At 44.0% G+C, this 20,491-nt stretch overlaps 1 protein-coding gene across 1 annotated transcript in view; it reads right to left on the reverse strand.

Moving 5' to 3' along the window:
* LOC109889024 (run domain Beclin-1-interacting and cysteine-rich domain-containing protein) overlaps positions 1-20,491 on the reverse strand; it is a 69,784-nt gene that overhangs the window by 16,473 nt on the left and 32,820 nt on the right. The window contains exons 6-10 of the mRNA XM_031822218.1: positions 14,306-15,193; positions 11,155-11,293; positions 10,293-10,391; positions 7,379-7,494; positions 5,919-6,114 (exon numbers count right to left, since the gene is read on the reverse strand). Of these exons, the coding sequence (XP_031678078.1) occupies positions 5,919-6,114; positions 7,379-7,494; positions 10,293-10,391; positions 11,155-11,293; positions 14,306-15,193 (1,438 nt within the window). The remainder of the gene's footprint in view (positions 1-5,918; positions 6,115-7,378; positions 7,495-10,292; positions 10,392-11,154; positions 11,294-14,305; positions 15,194-20,491) is intronic.

Genomic DNA, 20,491 nt, shown 5'->3' on the forward strand with positions numbered 1-20,491 from the left:
GCAGAGATGGTTGTCCTTCTGGAAGGTTCCCTCATCTCCAGAGGAACTCTGCCAGAGTGACCATCAGGTTTTGGTCACCTCCCTGACCAAGGCACTTCTCCCCTGATTGCTCAGTTTGGCCGGGTGGCCAGGTCTAGGATGACTCTTGGTGGTTCCAAACTTCATCCATTTAAGAATGATGGAGGCCACTGTGTTCTTGGGGATCTTCAATGCTGCAGAAATGTTTTGGTACCCTTCTCCAGATCTGGGCTTCGACACAATCCTGTCTCAGAGCTCTACGGACAATTCCTTCGACCTCATGGCTTGATTTTTGCTGTGACATGCACTGTCAACTGTCGGAACTTATATAGACAGGTGTGTGCCTTTACAAATAATGTCCAATCAGTTGAACTTACCACAGGTGGACTAAAATCAAGTTGTAGAAACAAGGATCAAGGATGATCAATAGAAACAGGATGCACAGCAAAGTCTCATAGCAAAGGGTCTAAATATTTATGCAAATAAGGTAGGTTATTTATTTTTTATACATTTGCAAAAATTGTTGTGTGTAGATTGATGAGGACAAAATGGTATTTCATTCATTTTAGAATAAGGCTGTAACGTAACAAAATGTGGGAAAAGTCTGAATACTTTCTGAATGCGCTGTAGGCTGTGACTTAGAAATACAAATGACATTGTTTTACAAGTAGGCCTAAAGGTTTTTAGGCAAAATTACCCAATCAAAATGGAAAGCTCCTTGAACTTGGTAATATGCCATGCCTAATGGGCCAAAATCAATTATGGCCTATTGTATAGATAATATAACAAAAATGAGCCATGACCAGCCTTTCAAAGCACTTCATGGCTACCCACATGAGTGCTACAGGGCGGTAATCATTTAGGCAGGTTACCTTCGCTTTCTTGGCCACAAGGAAAATCGTGGTCTGCTTGATACATGCTGGTATTACATACTGGGACAGGGAGAGGTTGAAAATGTCAGTGAAGACACTTGTCAGTTGGTCAGCGCATGCATGCTCGTAGTACATGTCCTGGTAATCCGTCTGACCCTGCGGCCTTGTGAATGTTGACCTGTTTAAAGGTCTTACTCACATCAGCTATGGAGAGCGCGATCACACAGTCGTCCAGAACAGCGGATGTTGAAAATGTCAGTGAAAACACTTGCCAGTTGGTCCGCACATGCTTTGAGTACATGTCCTGGTAAACCGTCTGGCCAAGCGGTGAATGTTGACCTGTTTTAAGGTCTTGCTCACATCGGCTACGGAGAGCGTGATCACACAGTCGTCCAGAACAGCTGGTGCCCTCATCCATGCTTCAGAGTCGCTTGCCTCGAAGCGAACATAAAAGGCATTTAGCTCGTCTGGTACGCTCGTGTCACTGGGTAGCTCACGGCTGGGTTACCCTTTGTAGTCAGTAACAGTTTTCATGCCCTGCCACATGCAACGAGTGTCGCAACCGGTGTAGTAGGATTCAGTCTCAGTCATGTATTGATGCTTTGCCTGTTTGATGGTTAGTCTGAGGGCATAGCGGGATTTCATATAAGCGTTGGGATTAGTGTCCCACTCCTTGAAAGCTGCAGCTCTAGCCTTTAGCTAGGTGCGGATGTTGCGGGTAATCCATGGCTTCAGGTTGGGATGTGTGCGTATGGTCACTGTGGGGACGACGTCGTCGATGCACTTATTGATGAAGCCAGTGACTGAGGTGGTATACTCCTCAAAGACATTGGATGAATCCCGGAACATATTCCAATGTGCTAGCAAAACAGCCCTGTAGCGTAGCATCCGCATCATCTGACCGCTTCCATATTGAGCGAGTCACTGGTAGTTCCTGCTTTCGTTTTTGCTTGTAAGCAGGAATCAGGAGGATAGAATTACGGTCAGATTTGCCAAATGGAGGGCGAGGTTTGTACGCGGCTCTGTGCGTGGAGTAAAGGTGGTCTAGAGTTTCTCTCCTCCTCTGGTTGCACATTTGACATGCTGGTAGAAACAAGGTAAAAATGATTTAAGTTTGCCTGCATTAAAGTCCCCGGCCACTAGGAGCGCTACTTCTGGATGAGCATTTTCTTGTTTGCTTATGGCGTTATACAGCTCGTTGGAGTGCGGTCTTCGTGCCAGCATTGGTTTGCGGCGGTAAATAGAAGGCTGTATTTTTAAAATTTTTACCTTTGTTTAACTAGGCAAGTCAGTTAAGAACAAATTCTTATTTACAATGACAGCCTACCCCAGACAAACCCGGACGACGCCGGGCCAATTGTGCTCCGCTCTATGGGACTCCCAATCACAGCCGCGTGTGAAACCGCCTCGATTCGAACCAGGGACTGTAGTGACGCCTCTTGCACTGAGATGCAGTGCCTTAAGACCGCACAATTGGCCCAGCGTCGTACGGGATTGTCCGGTGTAGGCCATCATTGTAAACAAGAATTTGTTTTTAAGTGACTTGCCTAGTTAAATAAAAGGTTAAATAAAAATGCAAAAAAAGGATGTCTTCCTCAATTGACCCTCCATAAACCTAACGGACATACCAGGAGCTGTTGCCAGGCCCGCCACATCGGTTGACTCATCCAGCTGTAACATAGAATTCACTGGCTTGTATGCTGTAATTGTTTCAAAATATCTCCTGCCATGTCACTGACGCGTCGTGAAACAGTGTTTGACGAAGGCATTCCCCGAGCCATATAAGCAGCAGCAGGAAAACTTAAGTCCTCCACAATAGTATGGTGCTTGCCTGTCCGAGCCACCATGTAAGCTCACCATATAAGGCGCTTCTAGCCCCTTCTTATTAATGGTATCTGTTGCTTTTACACGTCTTACTACTCGAAAGTTGTCTTATTTATCGGTCAATAAACTCCTGTCGCTTATTTTTCAAATGGGCATGTTTCGTTTCTAAATGTCTGTGGAAGAGTGAAGGTTTCCTGCGAGAGACTACCGGTTAACGTGATTGGATGTTCATTATTTGACTAGGTTTCCTGCGAGAGACTACCGGTTAACGTGATTGGATGTTCATTATTTGACTAGGTTTCCTGTGAGAGACTACCGGTTAACGTGATTGGATGTTCATTATTTGACTAGGTTTCCTGTATTTGACATTGTGTTGTTATTTTGCTGAACGCTAGATGGTTTCATTTTATTTTTGGCAGTGAAATAAGGCTATTCAGTCGAGAGAGAAAAAAAACATCACCCAAATGTATAACCTCGTTGGAAAATCTAAATTGACTGTTTGAAAATGTGAATCACATTTGCGCGTAACCCTCAACGGCATACCCACATACCCCGGTTTGTGAATAGCCGTCGTAGAGAGAGGCTCGATGGTAGTGAGAGGTAGTGAGAGGCTCGACGGTAGTGAGAGGCTCGACGGTAGTGAGAGGTAGTGAGAGGCTCGACGGTAGTGAGAGGTAGTGAGAGGCTCGACGGTAGTGAGAGGCAGTGAGAGGCTCGACGGTAGTGAGAGGCAGTGAGAGGCTCGACGGTAGTGAGAGGCTCGACAGTAGTGAGAGGCAGTGAGAGGCTCGACAGTAGTGAGAGGCAGTGAGAGGCTCGACAGTAGTGAGAGGCTCGACGGTAGTGAGAGGCTCGACGGTAGTGAGAGGCTCGACGGTAGTGAGTGGCTCGACGGTAGTGAGAGGCTCGACGGTAGTGAGAGGCTCGACGGTAGTGAGAGGCTCGACGGTAGTGAGAGGCTCGACGGTAGTGAGAGGCTCGACGGTAGTGAGAGGCAGTGAGAGGCTCGACGGTAGTGAGAGGCAGTGAGAGGCTCGACAGTAGTGAGAGGTAGTGAGAGGCTCGACAGTAGTGAGAGGTAGTGAGAGGCTCGACAGTAGTGAGAGGTAGTGAGAGGCTCGATAGTAGTGAGAGGTAGTGAGAGGCTCGACGGTAGTGAGAGGCTCGACGGTAGTGAGAGGCTCGACGGTAGTGAGAGGCTCGACGGTAGTGAGAGGCAGTGAGAGGCTCGGCGGTAGTGAGAGGCAGTGAGAGGCTCGACAGTAGTGAGAGGCTCGACAGTAGTGAGAGGCTCGACAGTAGTGAGAGGTAGTGAGAGGCTCGACAGTAGTGAGAGGTAGTGAGAGGCTCGATAGTAGTGAGAGGCTCGATAGTAGTGAGAGGTAGTGAGAGGCTCGACAGTAGTGAGAGGTAGTGAGAGGCTCGACAGTAGTGAGAGGTAGTGAGAGGCTCGACAGTAGTGAGAGGCAGTGAGAGGCTCGACAGTAGTGAGAGGCAGTGAGAGGCTCGACAGTAGTGAGAGGCAGTGAGAGGCTCGATAGTAGTGAGAGGTAGTGAGAGGCTCGATAGTAGTGAGAGGTACTGAGAGGCTCGATAGTAGTGAGAAGTAGTGAGAGGTTCGATAGTAGTGAGAGGTTCGATCAAACAGCAGCAAAACAGAGACATGCAGACACTTTCATAACAGGAATCAACATAATGCATAGGCTATTAACTGTTGACTGAAATTAATGGTTCTAGAACAATCTACAGGAACGTTATGTAGCAAAAATCACAGAAAATGTACACACTTAAGCAAAATGCTTTAGTAAGAGACTACCGGTTAACGTGATTGGATGTTCATTATTTGACTAGGTTTCCTGCGAGAGACTACCGGTTAACGTGATTGGATGTTCATTATTTGACTAGGTTTCCTGCGAGAGACTACCGGTTAACGTGATTGGATGTTCATTATTTGACTAGGTTTCCTGTGAGAGACTACCGGTTAACGTGATTGGATGTTCATTATTTGACTAGGTTTCCTGTGAGAGACTACCGGTTAACGTGATTGGATGTTCATTATTTGACTAGGTTTCCTGTATTTGACATTGTGTTGTTATTTTGCTGAACGCTAGATGGTTTCATTTTATTTTTGGCAGTGAAATAAGGCTATTCAGTCGAGAGAGAAAAAAAACATCACCCAAATGTATAACCTCGTTGGAAAATCTAAATTGACTGTTTGAAAATGTGAATCACATTTGCGCGTAACCCTCAACGGCATACCCACATACCCCGGTTTGTGAATAGCCGTCGTAGAGAGCGGCTCGATGGTAGTGAGAGGTAGTGAGAGGCTCGACGGTAGTGAGAGGCTCGACGGTAGTGAGAGGTAGTGAGAGGCTCGACGGTAGTGAGAGGTAGTGAGAGGCTCGACGGTAGTGAGAGGCTCGACGGTAGTGAGAGGCTCGACGGTAGTGAGAGGCAGTGAGAGGCTCGGCGGTAGTGAGAGGCAGTGAGAGGCTCGACAGTAGTGAGAGGCTCGACAGTAGTGAGAGGCTCGACAGTAGTGAGAGGCTCGACAGTAGTGAGAGGTAGTGAGAGGCTCGACAGTAGTGAGAGGTAGTGAGAGGCTCGATAGTAGTGAGAGGCTCGATAGTAGTGAGAGGTAGTGAGAGGCTCGACAGTAGTGAGAGGTAGTGAGAGGCTCGACAGTAGTGAGGTAGTGAGAGGCTCGACAGTAGTGAGAGGTAGTGAGAGGCTCGACAGTAGTGAGAGGCAGTGAGAGGCTCGACAGTAGTGAGAGGCAGTGAGAGGCTCGACAGTAGTGAGAGGTAGTGAGAGGCTCGATAGTAGTGAGAGGTACTGAGAGGCTCGATAGTAGTGAGAAGTAGTGAGAGGTTCGATAGTAGTGAGAGGTTCGATCAAACAGCAGCAAAACAGAGACATGCAGACACTTTCATAACAGGAATCAACATAATGCATAGGCTATTAACTGTTGACTGAAATTAATGGTTCTAGAACAATCTACAGGAACGTTATGTAGCAAAAATCACAGAAAATGTACACACTTAAGCAAAATGCTTCAGTAAGAGAAAGACGGTGTGAGTAATTTTGAGTTTATCGTCCCAGCTCTAGCGTGTGTGTGTGTGTGTGTGTCTGTCTGTGTGTGTATGTGTGTGTGTGTGTGTATGTCCGTGCAGGTGTACGTCTGGTCCATGTGTCGGCTCTTACAGCGCTGTGAGGGAGGCAGGCGGGTCCGCTGGATCTGGCGTCTACGCAGCCGGATCTTCTGTTTGAGCTGCCGGATCTCTGAGTCACTGTCGTCACCCTCCTCCTCATCCTCCACCACCACCCGCCGCCGCAGGTTGCACTTCATCAGCTCGATGGCGGCGATCAGAGACTCAGAGATGCTGAAGTGGGCGTTCTCCTGGAATGAGATGCAGATGGCCGGAGGAGAGTGAAGCCTTGTTGTAACACTTCAGTATGGACGCTCCCTTCTGCCCTAACTTGAAGTTGACTGGTTTTAACGCCATTGGGGAGGTGCACAATTTAAAAAATATATATATATATATTTTTTTTTATTGTGCACCTCCCCAATGGCGTTAAAACCAGTATATATATATTTTTTATTTATACAGATTATTTATACAGATTATTCTCATTGAGATAACATCTTTTTTCCAAGAGAGACCTGGTCCAATAGCAGCAGGGGGAAACAACTTACATACACTAACATGAAACAAAAATATGAAACAAACAGTACAACAATTACATATTACATTAACACAAACATCTTGACTAAAAACAGCTGGCCTAAAAACAATCACACTCTTCTATGATATATACATCGATCAAGTTTTTAAACTCTACCAACGAAATTAGATCATCACATTTTAAAATGTTCAGGAGAGAATTCCAGGACCACAGAGTTAAGTAAACAGAAACTATTTCTACCATGACTGTTCTAATTTTTGGTACTGCTAGAAGCAAATCAGAAATGGACCGTAATTTATATTTATTTACCAACCGGACTATAAAAAGAACAGAGATAAAATGGCATTTTACCCAATATGGCCTTATAAATCAGTGTATACCAGTGTTTAAGCCTACGCAAGGTCAATGACGACCAGCCAACAGCGCTGTAGAGATCACAATGATGTGTTAGACGTTCCTGATTTGTAAAGAACCTGAGGGCTGCATGATATACTGAATCAAGTGCTCTCAGGGTAGTGTCTGAGGCCTGCATATATATATAATCACTCAAATCTAAAACGACAGTAATGTACATCGTACCAGCTCCTTCCTGGTCTCCAAAGAAAAACAAACCTTATGCCGGTAATAAAAACCTATTTTCAGCTTGAGCTTCCTTATCAAGTTCTCTACATGTACAGTGAAGCTCAGGTTGTCATCAACCCACACACCCAAATATTTGGACACTTTAACTTGCTCTATAGTATGTCCAGCCAATGTAGCAATGACATGAATAGTAACATGCCTGGCATTTGAAAATACCATTGCATTTTGTTTTACCCGAATTAATAACCAGCTTTAAATCATACAGATTCTGTTATGATGTTAAATGCTCTTTGGGCATTTTCAAAAGCTAAAGATAAACTACTACCACTTGAATAAAGAACAGTATAATCTGCATAAAATAAAAAGCGGGTTTATGAACCCTCCCCAAGGCTCACCTTCTCCAGGTCAGCACAGCTGCCGAAGTCCTGCTCTGACAGGTAGCTGATGAGGCTCTGTCCTTCCAACGGCTTCCGGAACATGCAGTCTGGAACACTGCTGTACTGGGAGCCGTCTGTGTAGACCACACGCAGCGAGAGAGACACACGCACGCAGCAAGACACACACACACAAAGAAAGAGTCACACACACAAACCACTCTGTTTAAACTTGAAGCTGCTGGTGTATGAGACTTCCCCTGGCCTTGTTCCACATGTTGTGTTACAGCCTGAATCACTCAGATACACATAATACACCATAATGGTTTTTTGAAATATGAAAATATATTGAAAATAAAATACAGAAATCTTTCATTTACATAAGTATTCACACCTCTGTTAATAGTTTGTAGAAAACACCTTTGGCAGCAATTACAGCTGTGAGTCTTTCTGGGTAAGTCTCTAAGAGCTTTGAACACCTGTATTACACAATATTCTTTTAATTCTTCGATTAAGTTGGTTGTTGATCATTGCTAGACTGCCATATGCAAGTTGTCATAGATTTTAATGCCGACTTAAGTCTAAACTGAAACTCGTCCACTCAGGATCATTCAACGTCGTCTTGGTAATCAACCGTGTATATTTGACCATTTGTTTTAGCTTATTGTCCTGCTGAAAGGTTCATTTGTCTCCCAGTGTCTGTTGGACAGCAGACAACCAGGTTTTCCTCTAGGATTTTTGCTGTGCTTAGCTCCATTCCGTTTATTTTCATTCAACAAAAAAATAACTCCCTCACTTGTCCTTGACAAGTGTAAGTGGTATGAAATGGCTAGGTAGTTAGCGGGACGCGCTAGTAGCGTTTCAATCGGTGACGTCATTCACTCTGAGAACTTTAAGTAGTATCCCTTGCTCTGCAAGGGTAACGATGCTTCAAGGGTGACCTGTTGTCGATGTGTTCAGGGGTCCCTGGTTCAAGCCCAGGAGAGGGACGGAAGCAGAACTGTTACACAAGCATACCCATAACATGATGCAGCCACCACCATGTTTGAAAATATGAAGTGGTACACAGTGATGTGTTTGCCCCAAACATAACGCTTTGTATTCATGACATAAAAGGTCATTTCTTTGGCACATATTTTTTACAGTTTTACTTGAGTACCTTATTGCAAACAGGATGGATGTTTTTTAATATTTTTTATTCTGTACAGGCTTCCTTCTTTTCACGCTGTCATTTAGGTTAGTTTTGTGGATTAACTACAATGTTGTTGATCCATCCTCAGTTTTCTCCTATGACGGCCTTTAAACTCTGTAACTGTTTTAAATTCACCATTTTTCTCATGATGAAATCCCTGAGCGGTTTCCTTCCTCTCCGGCAACTGAGTTAGAAAAGACGCCTGTATCTAAGTAGTGACTGGGTGTATTGATGCACCATCCAAAGTGTAATTAATTACTTCTCCATGTTAAAAGGGATATTCAATTTTAGCCATCTACCAATAGGTGCTCTTCTTTGCGAGGCATTGGAAAACCTCCCTGGTCTTTGTTGTTGAATCTGTGTTTTAAATGTACTGCTCGACTAGGGGACCTTACAGATAATTGTGGAGTAACTACAATGTTTTAAAGTTAACATTAGCCTCGTGGTGAAATCTCTGAATGGTTTCCTTCCTCTCTGGCAACTAAGCTACAGTTGCCGGAGAGGAAGCAAACCGTTCAGGAACCTTTCAGGGAAGGATGCCTTTATCTCTCTAGTGACTGGGTGTATTGATTCACCATTCAAAGTGTAATTAATAACCTCACCATGCCCAAAGCAATATTCAATGTGTGTTTTTTTTTTTTACAATTACGTGCCCTCCTTTGCGAGGCATTGGAAAACCTCCCTGGTCTTTACTGTTGAATCTGTGTTTGAAATTTACCGCTCGACTGAGGGACCTTACAGATAATTGGATGTGTTGGGGTACAGAGATGAGGTAGTCATTCAAAAATCATGTTAAACACTTATTTCACACATTGTGAGTCCATGCAACTTATGTGACTTGTTAAGACTCATTTTTACTCCTGAATTTATTTAGGCTTGCCATAACAATTGGGTTGAATACTAATGGACTTAGCTTTAAAAGAGTAAATTAATTAGTAAAAATATCTAAAAACATAATTCCACTTTGACATTATGTGCTATTGTGTGTAGGCCAGTGACACAAAATCTCAATTGACTCCATTTTGAATTCAGGCTGTAACACAACTGGAAAAAGTCAAGGGGTGTGAATACTTTCTGAAGGCAGTATATATAATCTCTGTTTTAACTCCTGATGTCTCACTCCTTGCCTTTTATACCCTGTGGAAGATGTACTGAATGCACTGTACCTTGTTCTGAATGTGGTCATATATGAGCCACTGCCACACATTAATACAGTCATGTATTATTAAATGGAGAGAAGTGGAGAAAGTATTACATGCAAGAGATAAAGGGGGGCATCCCAAATGGCACCCTGTTCCCTATATATGTAGGTAACAGGAACAATACATTTGTGGAGGTTGGCCTTGAAATACACCTCCAATTGATGTCAATTAGCCTAACAGAAGCTTCTAAAGCCATGACATAATTTTCTGGCATTTTCCAAGCTGTTTAAAGGCAGAGTTAACTTAGTGCATGTAAACTTCTGACCCACTGGAATTGAGATACAGTGAATTATAAGTTAACTAATCTGTCTGTAAACAATTGTTGGAAAAATGACTTAGGACATCTACTTTGTGCATGACACAACTGACTTGCCAAAACTATAGTTTGTTAACAAGAAATTTGTGGAGTGGTTGAAGAACGAGTTTGAATTACTTGTAGTGTATGTAAACTTCTGACTTCAACTGCAGGTAGTTTTAGTGTTAGGACCAGTCTACTCACTACACAACTAGGTAGTTCTAATGTTCAAACCAGTCTACTCACTAGACTCCATATAGAGGGAACTGGGTGTACTGGCATCACTGCTGCCAAGGGAGAAAGGGCTGTAGTCCTCCAATCGACAGTCCTCCGCAACCAATGATTCTGACACAGAACACACAGCTGGCGTTAGATTGACCACAGAACGGACATTAGATTAGTGTCTTTATCATCAAGTGCCAACAAATAGCCTGTTTTTCCTGACTGGTTCTGTATTCAACATGTTAAATGTAGCTAACAGACTGGTATAACTGATCGATTGTGTCAGTAAAAGACATGCTCAATTAAGACGCCCACAAAGGATATATTGAAAGTAACTGTATCAATTAAAAGTTCAATGTTTTGTTATCAGCAAGGTAAATTACATCACAAGGTAATAATCTATCCAATATCAAGTCTTAAACATTTGCGTGCATGAGGTGTTACTCTCTGCAAATCCAGAGCAAATATTGTGATGATACAATTTTGTACAAAGATTCTGGCCAAATTCTTCACTGATAAATGTCAAGTTATACTGGCCACAGAAAGCATTTAACAGAGAAAAGGAAGGAAACAGTCGTAAACAATTGATAGTAAAATTATGATGCATTCAATGAATGACCAAAAAACAAACAAACATCAAAACATCACAATGTAATAAAAGTAAGGTGCACCAACCAACACAATGAAAACACAAAGCTGTTGTGGCCTAGCATCTTGTTGTTGTTTTAGTCAAACAAAGATCCAAAACAGCAACCAAGAAAACAACTGCACAAATGAAGAACTAGAGGCAAGGCCAGGTGAGAGGGGAAGAAGGAAAAATAGCATGCGGAGGGGCAGGGAAAGAGGAACAGGAAGTGATGGAGCGCAGAAGAACTGCACTGCCAACCTGCTACAGGATGCTCTATTATAACGTTGATTTTCCTGTGGCCCCCTCCTTCACGCAGACAAGGAAGAGAGACAGGGAGAGAGAGAAAGATTACCACAAAGCAGAGAGAGTGAGAGAGAGAGAGAGAGAGAGAGAGAGAGAGAGAGAGAGAGAGAGAGAGAGAGAGAGAGAGAGAGAGAGAGAGAGAGAGAGAAAAGATTACAACAAAGCAGAGAGAGAGAGAGAGAGTGAGAGAAAAGATTACCACAAAGCAGAGAGAGAGAGAGAGAGTGTGAGAGAAAAGATTACCACAAAGCAGAGAGAGAGAGAGAGAGAGAGAGAGAGAGAGAGAGAGAGAGAGAGAGAGAGAGAGAGAGAGAGAGAGAGAGGAGAGAAGATTACCACAAAGCAGAGAGAGAGAGAAAAGATTACCACAAAGCAGAGAGAGAGAGAGAAAAGATTACCACAAAGCAGAGAGAGAGAGAGAGAGAAAAGATTACCACAAAGCAGCGAGAGAGAAAAGATTACCGAGAGAGAGAGAAAAGATTACCAAAGCAGAGAGAGAGAGAGAGAGAGAGAGAGAGAGAGAGAGAGAGAGAGAAAAGATTACCACAAAGGAGAGAGCGAGAGAGAGCGAGAGAGAGCGAGAGAGAGCGAGAGAGAGCGAGAGAGAGCGAGAGAGAGCGAGAGCGAGCGAGAGCGAGCGAGAGCGAGCGAGAGCGAGAGCGAGAGCGAGAGCGAGAGCGAGAGCGAGAGCGAGAGCGAGAGCGAGAGCGAGAGCGAGAGCGAGAGCGAGAGCGAGAGCGAGAGCGAGCGAATTACCACAAAGCAGAGAGAGAGAGAGAAAAGATTACCACAAAGCAGAGAGAGAGAAAAAGATTACCACAAAGCAGAGAGAGAGAAAGAGCGAGCACAAGAGAAGGAGGAGAGAGACGCTCATCTCTTGGCAGTAGTACCTGTAGATAAAACAAAGTCTTCAGTAATAAAATGATCACCGACCTCAACCCAAAGTCTCTTGGGTTCAGATCACAATCTACTTGAATGGAGCACTAATCAACCGTGAGGCATCGAAGACGAGCAAACTGCATACTATTAAAGACATGTTATAGATGGAAGGAACAGCATGACAGAAAACATCTCATTGTGATTGAAGAATCCATTGAAGAATCCATTGAATCAAATCACTTCTGGGTCATTTAGAACACACTAAACAAACACGGAGAGGTATTTATCCAAAATGGAGGTGTATGGGATAAACCAGTTCTCCAATCTTTTCAGCCATATAACAGTCAAAACATATTCCTGATAATCTACTAAATGATCAGCTATTAAAGACTACCAGAACCCACTGGATTCTCCAATTACATTGGATGAACTACAGGACCAAATGCATACCCTCCAAAAGGCCTGTGGTGTTATTATTGTTATTATTATACCACCTTTATTTCAACAAGGATCACAGCCTGAGACCAAGGTCTCTTTTACAGCTGGGCCCTGCGTATACATGTTTACACACATACAGTTTAGGTACAATGATTTTTTTTAAACTACACAAGACGAACAAAACCATCACAGATAACACAATAAAAAAAAAATACTGCAACAGATTACATTTAGGTTATTCCCACTAACAGGTTATTCCCACTAACAGGTTATTCCCACTAACAGGTTATTCCCACTAACAGGTTATTCCCACTAACAGGTTATTCCACTAACAGGTTATTCCCACTAACAGGTTATTCCACTAACAGGTTATTCCCACTAACAGGTTATTCCCACTAACAGGTTATTCCACTAACAGGTTATTCCACTAACAGGTTATTCCACTAACAGGTTATTCCCACTAACAGGTTATTCCCACTAACAGGTTATTCCACTAACAGGTTATTCCCACTAACAGGTTATTCCCACTAACAGGTTATTCCCACTAACAGGTTATTCCCACTAACAGGTTATTCCCACTAACAGGTTATTCCCACTAACAGGTTATTCCCACTAACAGGTTATTCCCACTAACAGGTTATTCCCACTAACAGGTTATTCCCACTAACAGGTTATTCCCACTAACAGGTTATTCCCACTAACAGGTTATTCCCACTAACAGGTTATTCCCACTAACAGGTTATTCCCACTAACAGGTTATTCCCACTAACAGGTTATTCCCACTAACAGGTTATTCCCACTAACAGGTTATTCCCACTAACAGGTTATTCCCACTAACAGGTTATTCCCACTAACAGGTTATTCCCACTAACAGGTTATTCCCACTAACAGGTTATTCCACTAACAGGTTATTCCCACTAACAGGTTATTCCACTAACAGGTTATTCCACTAACAGCACAATGCATTACCCAAAACAGTTACAAGCCAATACAAAAATAAAAATGCTCCAATAAATGTTTAAAATGAGCAACAGGGGGACAAGAGTCTCAAGTCTCAGTTTAGTCTGCAGGCTTATTCCATAGGCAAGGAGTGTAAACAGGAAAAGGCAGCCATACCCAACTCTAATGGCTCTGACTGGATGCTGTCGACTCTAACAGCCTGACTTCTATCGTTAAGATAGTCATGAAACCAAACGACAGGCATCCAATCCCAGTCCTATCGACAACAGCTTACCCTAAAGTATCGCATGGTCCACAGTGTCAAAAGCTTTAGATAAACCTATGAACAAGGTGGCACAGGACTTTCTATTATCAAGGGCATTAGTAATATAATTTAGAACACATACAGTGGCCGTAATAGTACTGTGTTTAGGTCTAAAGCCAGATTGATTACTAGAAAGAATACTGTTAACAGTTAAAGAAGATTGTAGTTGCCTATTCACCAATGACTCTAGAAGTTTAGCCAAACAGGAGAGCTTAGAGATGAGCCGATAATTATCCAACTCACTACCATCACCTCCCTTGAGGAGTGATGAAACAAAAGCCGTTTTCCAAGATTTAGGAATCTTACCTACGACAAATGTTTGACTAAAAATATGCGTCACTACACCAACAATGTTGATGGTATACTACACTAAATGATAAAATATACAGACCACAAATTCAAATTGGCTATACTTAAACCCTTCAACATTACCCTCAGCTCTGGAATCTTCCCTAATATTTGGAATCCAAGTCCTGATCACCCCAAATCCACAAAAGTAGACTCAAATTTGACCCCAATAATTACCGTGTAATATGCACCAGCAGCAATCAAGAAGAAAAAATCCTCTGCAGACTCATCAACAGCAGACTCATCAACAGCAGACTCATCAACAGCAGACTCATCAACAGCAGACTCATCAACAGCAGACTCATCAACAGCAGACTCATCAACAGCAGACTCATCAACAGCAGACTCATCAACAGCAGACTCATCAACAGCAGACTCATCAACAGCAGACTCATCAACAGCAGACTCATCAACAGCAGACTCATCAACAGCAGACTCATCAACAGCAGACTCATCAACAGCAGACTCATCAACAGCAGACTCATCAACAGCAGACTCATCAACAGCAGACTCATCAACAGCAGACTCATCAACAGCAGACTCATCAACAGCAGACTCATCAACAGCAGACTCATCAACAGCAGACTCATCAACAGCAGACTCATCAACAGCAGACTCATCAACAGCAGACTCATCAACAGCAGACTCATCAACAGCAGACTCATCAACAGCAGACTCATCAACAGCAGACTCATCAACAGCAGACTCATCAACAGCAGACTCATCAACAGCAGACTCATCAACAGCAGACTCATCAACAGCAGACTCATCAACAGCAGACTCATCAACAGCAGACTCATCAACAGCAGACTCATCAACAGCAGACTCATCAACAGCAGACTCATCAACAGCAGACTCATCAACAGCAGACTCATCAACAGCAGACTCATCAACAGCAGACTCATCAACAGCAGACTCATCAACAGCAGACTCATCAACAGCAGACTCATCAACAGCAGACTCATCAACAGCAGACTCATCAACAGCAGACTCATCAACAGCAGACTCATCAACAGCAGACTCATCAACAGCAGACTCATCAACAGCAGACTCATCAACAGCAGACTCATCAACAGCAGTATCATCAACAGCAGTATCATAAACAGCAGTATCATAAACAGCAGACTCCACATTTCCTCAGCGAAAACAATGTCCTGCGCAAATGTCAAATTGGCTTCCTATCGCATACACCCTGCAGACCCTTGTTGACGAACAAAAAAAGAAGCAAAGTCTTCTCATGCTTTGATGATATCAAAAAAAGCTTGACTCAAAAGGGTCTACTATATAAATGAATGGTGGAAAAACAAAATCAAATGTACACAAAGTGTACAGTTAAAATGTGCAATAAACACAAATATTTCTTTCCTCAGGGCCGTAGAGTGAGGCAGGGATGCAGCTTGAGCCCCACCCTCTTCAACATATATATCCATGAATTGGCGAGGGGATTAGAACAGTCTGCATCACCCGGCCTCACACTGCTAGACTTCAAAATCAAATGTCTACTGTTTGCAGACTACCTGGTACTTCTGTCCCCAACCAAGGAGGGCCTACAGCAGCACCTAGATCTTCTGCACAGATTCGGTCAGACAAAAATAATGATGTTCCAAAAAAGGTCCAGTAGCCAAGCCAACAAATATAAATTTTATCTAGACACCATTGACCTAGAGCACACAAAGAAGGACACCTACCTCTGCCTAAACATTAGCACCAAAAGGAAACGTCCACAAGGCTGTGAAGGACCTGAGAGACAAGACAAGGGCCTTCTATGCCATCAAAAGGAAACGGACCCCAAAGAGCCCCAAGACAGAAACACATTTAGACCCAACCAAAGCAAAAAGATAATTATTTCCCATGTATCAAGTAATTAAAAAATAAATAAAAAACAGAGCAAACTAGAATGCTATTTGGCCCTAAACAGAGACTAAACAGCAGCAGAATACCTGACCACTGTGACTGACCCAAAATGAAGAAAATCTTTGACTGCGTACAGAGCCGCCATAGCCGGTCTTCTCTTGAGAGCCAGGTCTGCCTATGTGCACACTGCCCACTAAATGAGGTGGAAACTGAGCTCCTAACCTCCTGCCAAATGTATGAATACAGAGACACATATTTCCCACAGATCACACAGACCCAAAGAATTTGAAAACAAATCAAAACATTGATAAACTCCCATATCTGTGAAATACCGTCACAGCAGAAAGATGTGTGGCCGGTTGCCATGAGAAAAGGGCAACCAGTGCAAGATGCAGTAGATGGTATCGAGTACAGTATATACATATGCGATGAGTAATGTAGGGTGGGTAAACATTAAGTGGCATTGTTTAAAGTGGCTAGTGATACATTTTTTTCCATCAATTCCCATTATTAAAGTGGCTGGAGTTGAGTCAGTGTCAGTGTGTTGGCAGCAGCCACTCAATGTTAGTGGTGGCTGTTTAACAGTCTGATGGCCTTGAGATAGAAGCTGTTTTTCAGTCTCTCGGTCCCAGCTTTGATGCACCTGTACTGACCTCGCCTTCTGGATGATAGCGGGGTGAACAGGCAGTGGCTCGGGTGGTTGTTTTCCTTGATGATCTTTATGGCCTTCCTGTAACATCGGGTGGTGTAGGTGTCCTGGAGGGCAGGTAGTTTGCCCCCCCCCCGGTGATGCGTTGTGCAGACCTCACTACCCTTTGGAGAGCCTTACGGTTGTGGGCGGAGCAGTTGCCGTACCAGGCGGTGATACAGCCCGCCAGGATGCTCTCGATTGTGCATCTGTAGAAGTTTGTGAGTGCTTTTGGTGACAAGCCAAATTTCTTCAGCCTCCTGAGGTTGAAGGAGCGCTGCTGCGCCTTCTTTACAACGCTGTCTGTGTGGGTGGACCAATTCAGTTTGTCCGTGATGTGTGGAGATCAGCGGGGTGGAGATGTTACCTACCCTCACCACCTGGGGTGGCCCGTCAGGAAGTCCAGTACCCAGTTGCACAGGGCGGGGTCGAGACCCAGGATCTCGAGCTTGATGACGAGTTTTGAGGGTACTATGGTATTAAATGCTGAGCTGTTGTCGATGAACAGCATTCTCACATAGGTATTCCTCTTGCCCAGATGGGTTAGGGCAGTGTGGTTGAAATTGCGTCGTCTGTGGACCTATTGGGGCGGTAAGCAAATTGGAGTGGGTCTAGGGTGTCAGGTAGGGTGGAGGTGATATGGTTCTTGACTAGTCCCTCAAAGAACTTCATTATGACGGAAGTGAGTGCTACGGGCGGTAGTCGTTTAGCTCAGTTACCTTAGCTTTCTTGGGAACAGGAACAATGGTGGCCCTTTTGAAGCATGTAGGGACAGCAGACTGGGATAAGGTTAGATTGAATATGTCCGTAAACACACCAGCCAACTGGTCTGCGCATGCTCTGAGGATGTGGCTAGGGATGCCGTCTGGGCCTGCAGCCTTGCGAGGGTTAACACGTTTAAATGTTTTACTCATGTCAGCTGCAGTGAAGGAGAGTCTGCAGGTTTTGGTAGCGGGTCGTGTCAGTGGCACTGTATTGTCCTCAAAGCGAGCAAAGAAGTTATTTAGAATGTCTGGAAGCAAGACATCCTGGTCCGCGATGGGGCTGGTTTTCTTTTTGTAATCCGTGATTGACTGTAGACCCTGCCACATACCTCTCGTCTCTGAGCCGTTGAATTGTGACTACTTTGTCTCTATACTGACGCTTAGCTTGTTTTGATTGCCTTGCGGAGGGAATAGCTACACTGTTTGTATTCGGTCATGTTTCCGGTCACCTTGCCCTGGATAAAAGCAGTGGTTCGCGCTTTCAGTTTCGCGCGAATGTTGCCATCAATCCACGGTTTCTGGTTTGGAAATGTTTTAATAGGTTGCTGTGGGTACGACATCACCGATGCACTTTCTAATGAACTTGGTCACCGAATCAACGTATTCGTCAATGTTGTTGTTGGACACAATGCGGGACATATCCCAATCCACGTGATCGAAGCAGTCTTGAAGCGTGGAATAAGATTGGTCGGACCAGCATTGAACAGCCCTGAGCGCGGAAGCTTCCTGTTTCAGTTTCTGTCTATAGGCTGGAAGCAACAAAATGGAGTCGTGGTCAGCTTTTCCGAAAGGAGGGCAGGGGAGGGCCTTATATGAGTCGCAGAAGTTAGAATAACAATGATCCAGGGGTTTTACCAGCCCTGGTTGCACAATCGATATGTCTTTCTGTTTATTTATTTTCCATTTTGTACTTCAACTACTTGCACATTGTTACAACACTGTACAAAGCCAATAATATAACATTTAAAATGTCTATTATATTCTTCAAAAACTTTTGTGAGGGTTCCCCTTGTTAATTTCCAAATTCTTTATTGCCTATTCAATTTACTTTCATAATGTAAACACATGTTCCAATGACAATCAAGCCCGTTGATTTGAATTGAGAGGAGAGCGGTTAGCAATGTGAAAATAGAGCATCAGAGAGACAGGTAGTTTTAGAAGCAGTGGCACTGTGGTAACTGAGCATCAGAGAGACAGGTAGTTTTAGAAGCAGTGGCACTGTGGTAACTGAGCATCAGAGAGACAGGTAGTTTTAGAAGCAGTGGCACTGTGGTAACTGAGCATCAGAGAGAAAGGTAGTTTTAGTAGCAGTGGCACTGTGGTAACTGAGCATCAGAGAGACAGGTAGTTTTAGAAGCAGTGGCACTGTGGTAACTGAGCATCAGAGAGACAGGTAGTTTTAGAAGCAGTGGCACTGTGGTAACTGAGCATCAGAGAGACAGGTAGTTTTAGAAGCAGTGGCACTGTGGTAACTGAGCATCAGAGACAGGTAGTTTTAGTAGCAGTGGCACTGTGGTAACTGAGCATCAGAGAGACAGGTAGTTTTAGTAGCAGTGGCACTGTGGTAACTGAGCATCAGAGAGACAGGTAGTTTTAGAAGCAGTGGCACTGTGTTAACTGAGCATCAGAGAGACAGGTAGTTTTAGAAGCAGTGGCACTGTGTTAACTGAGCATCAGAGAGACAGGTAGTTTTAGTAGGCAGTGGCACTGTGGTAACTGAGGCATCAGAGAGACAGGTAGTTTAGTAGCAGTTGGCACTGTGGTACTGAGCATCAGAGACAGGTAGTTTTAGTAGCAGTGGCAACTGTGGTAACTGAGCATCAGAGAGACAGGTAGTTTTAGAAGCAGTGGCACTGTGTTAACTGAGCATCAGAGAGACAGGTAGTTTTAGTAGCAGTGGCACTGTGGTAACTGAGCATCAGAGAGACAGGTAGTTTAGTAGCAGGTGGCACTGTGGTAACTGAGCATCAGAGAGACAGGTAGTTTTAGTAGCAGTGGCACTGTGGTAACTGAGCATCAGAGAGACAGGTAGTTTTAGAAGCAGTGGCACTGTGGTAACTGAGCATCAGAGAGACAGGTAGTTTTAGTAGCAGTGGCACTGTGGTAACTGAGCATCAGAGAGACAGGTAGTTTTAGTAGCAGTGGCACTGTGGTAACTGAGCATCAGAGAGACAGGTAGTTTTAGTAGCAGTGGCACTGTGGTAACTGAGCATCAGAGAGACAGGTAGTTTTAGTAGCAGTGGCACTGTGGTAACTGAGCATCAGAGAGACAGGTAGTTTTAGTAAGCAGTGGCACTGTGTAACTGAGCATCAGAGAGACAGGTAGTTTTAGTAGCAGTGCACTGTGGTAACTGAGCATCAGAGAGACAGGTAGTTTTAGTAGCAGTGGCACTGTGGTAACTGAGCATCAGAGAGACAGGTAGTTTTAGAAGCAGTGGCACTGTGTAACTGAGGCATCAGAGAGACAGGGTAGTTTTAGAACAGTGGCACTGTGGTAACTGAGCATCAGAGAGACAGGTAGTTTTAGTAGCAGTGGCACTGTGGTAACTGAGCATCAGAGAGACAGTAGTTTTAGAGCAGTGGCACTGTGGTACTGAACGGCATTCAGAGAGACAGGTAGTTTTAGAAGCAGTGGGCACTGTGGTAACTGGAGCATCAAGAGACAGGTAGTTTTAGTAGCAGTGGCACTGTGGTAACTGAGCATCAGAGAGACAGGTAGTTTTAGTAGCAGTGGCAACTGTGGTAACTGAGCATCAGAGAGACAGGTAGTTTTAGAAGCAGTGGCCACTGTTTAACTGAGCATCAGAGAGACAGGTAGTTTTAGTAAGCAGTGCAGACGGTTTTTATGTAACTGAGCATCAGAGAGACAGGTAGTTTTAGTAGCAGTGGCACTGTGGTAACTGAAGCATCAGAGAGACAGGTAGTTTTAGAAGCCAGTGGCACTGTGTTAACTGAGCATCAGAGAGACAGTAGTTTTTAGTAGCAGTGGCACTGTGGTAACTGAGCATCAGAGAGACAGGTAGTTTTAGAAGCAGTGGCACTGTGGTAACTGAGCAT

This window comes from Oncorhynchus kisutch, linkage group LG4 (assembly GCF_002021735.2).
Source record: "Oncorhynchus kisutch isolate 150728-3 linkage group LG4, Okis_V2, whole genome shotgun sequence".
Taxonomy (NCBI): Eukaryota; Metazoa; Chordata; class Actinopteri; order Salmoniformes; family Salmonidae; genus Oncorhynchus; species Oncorhynchus kisutch.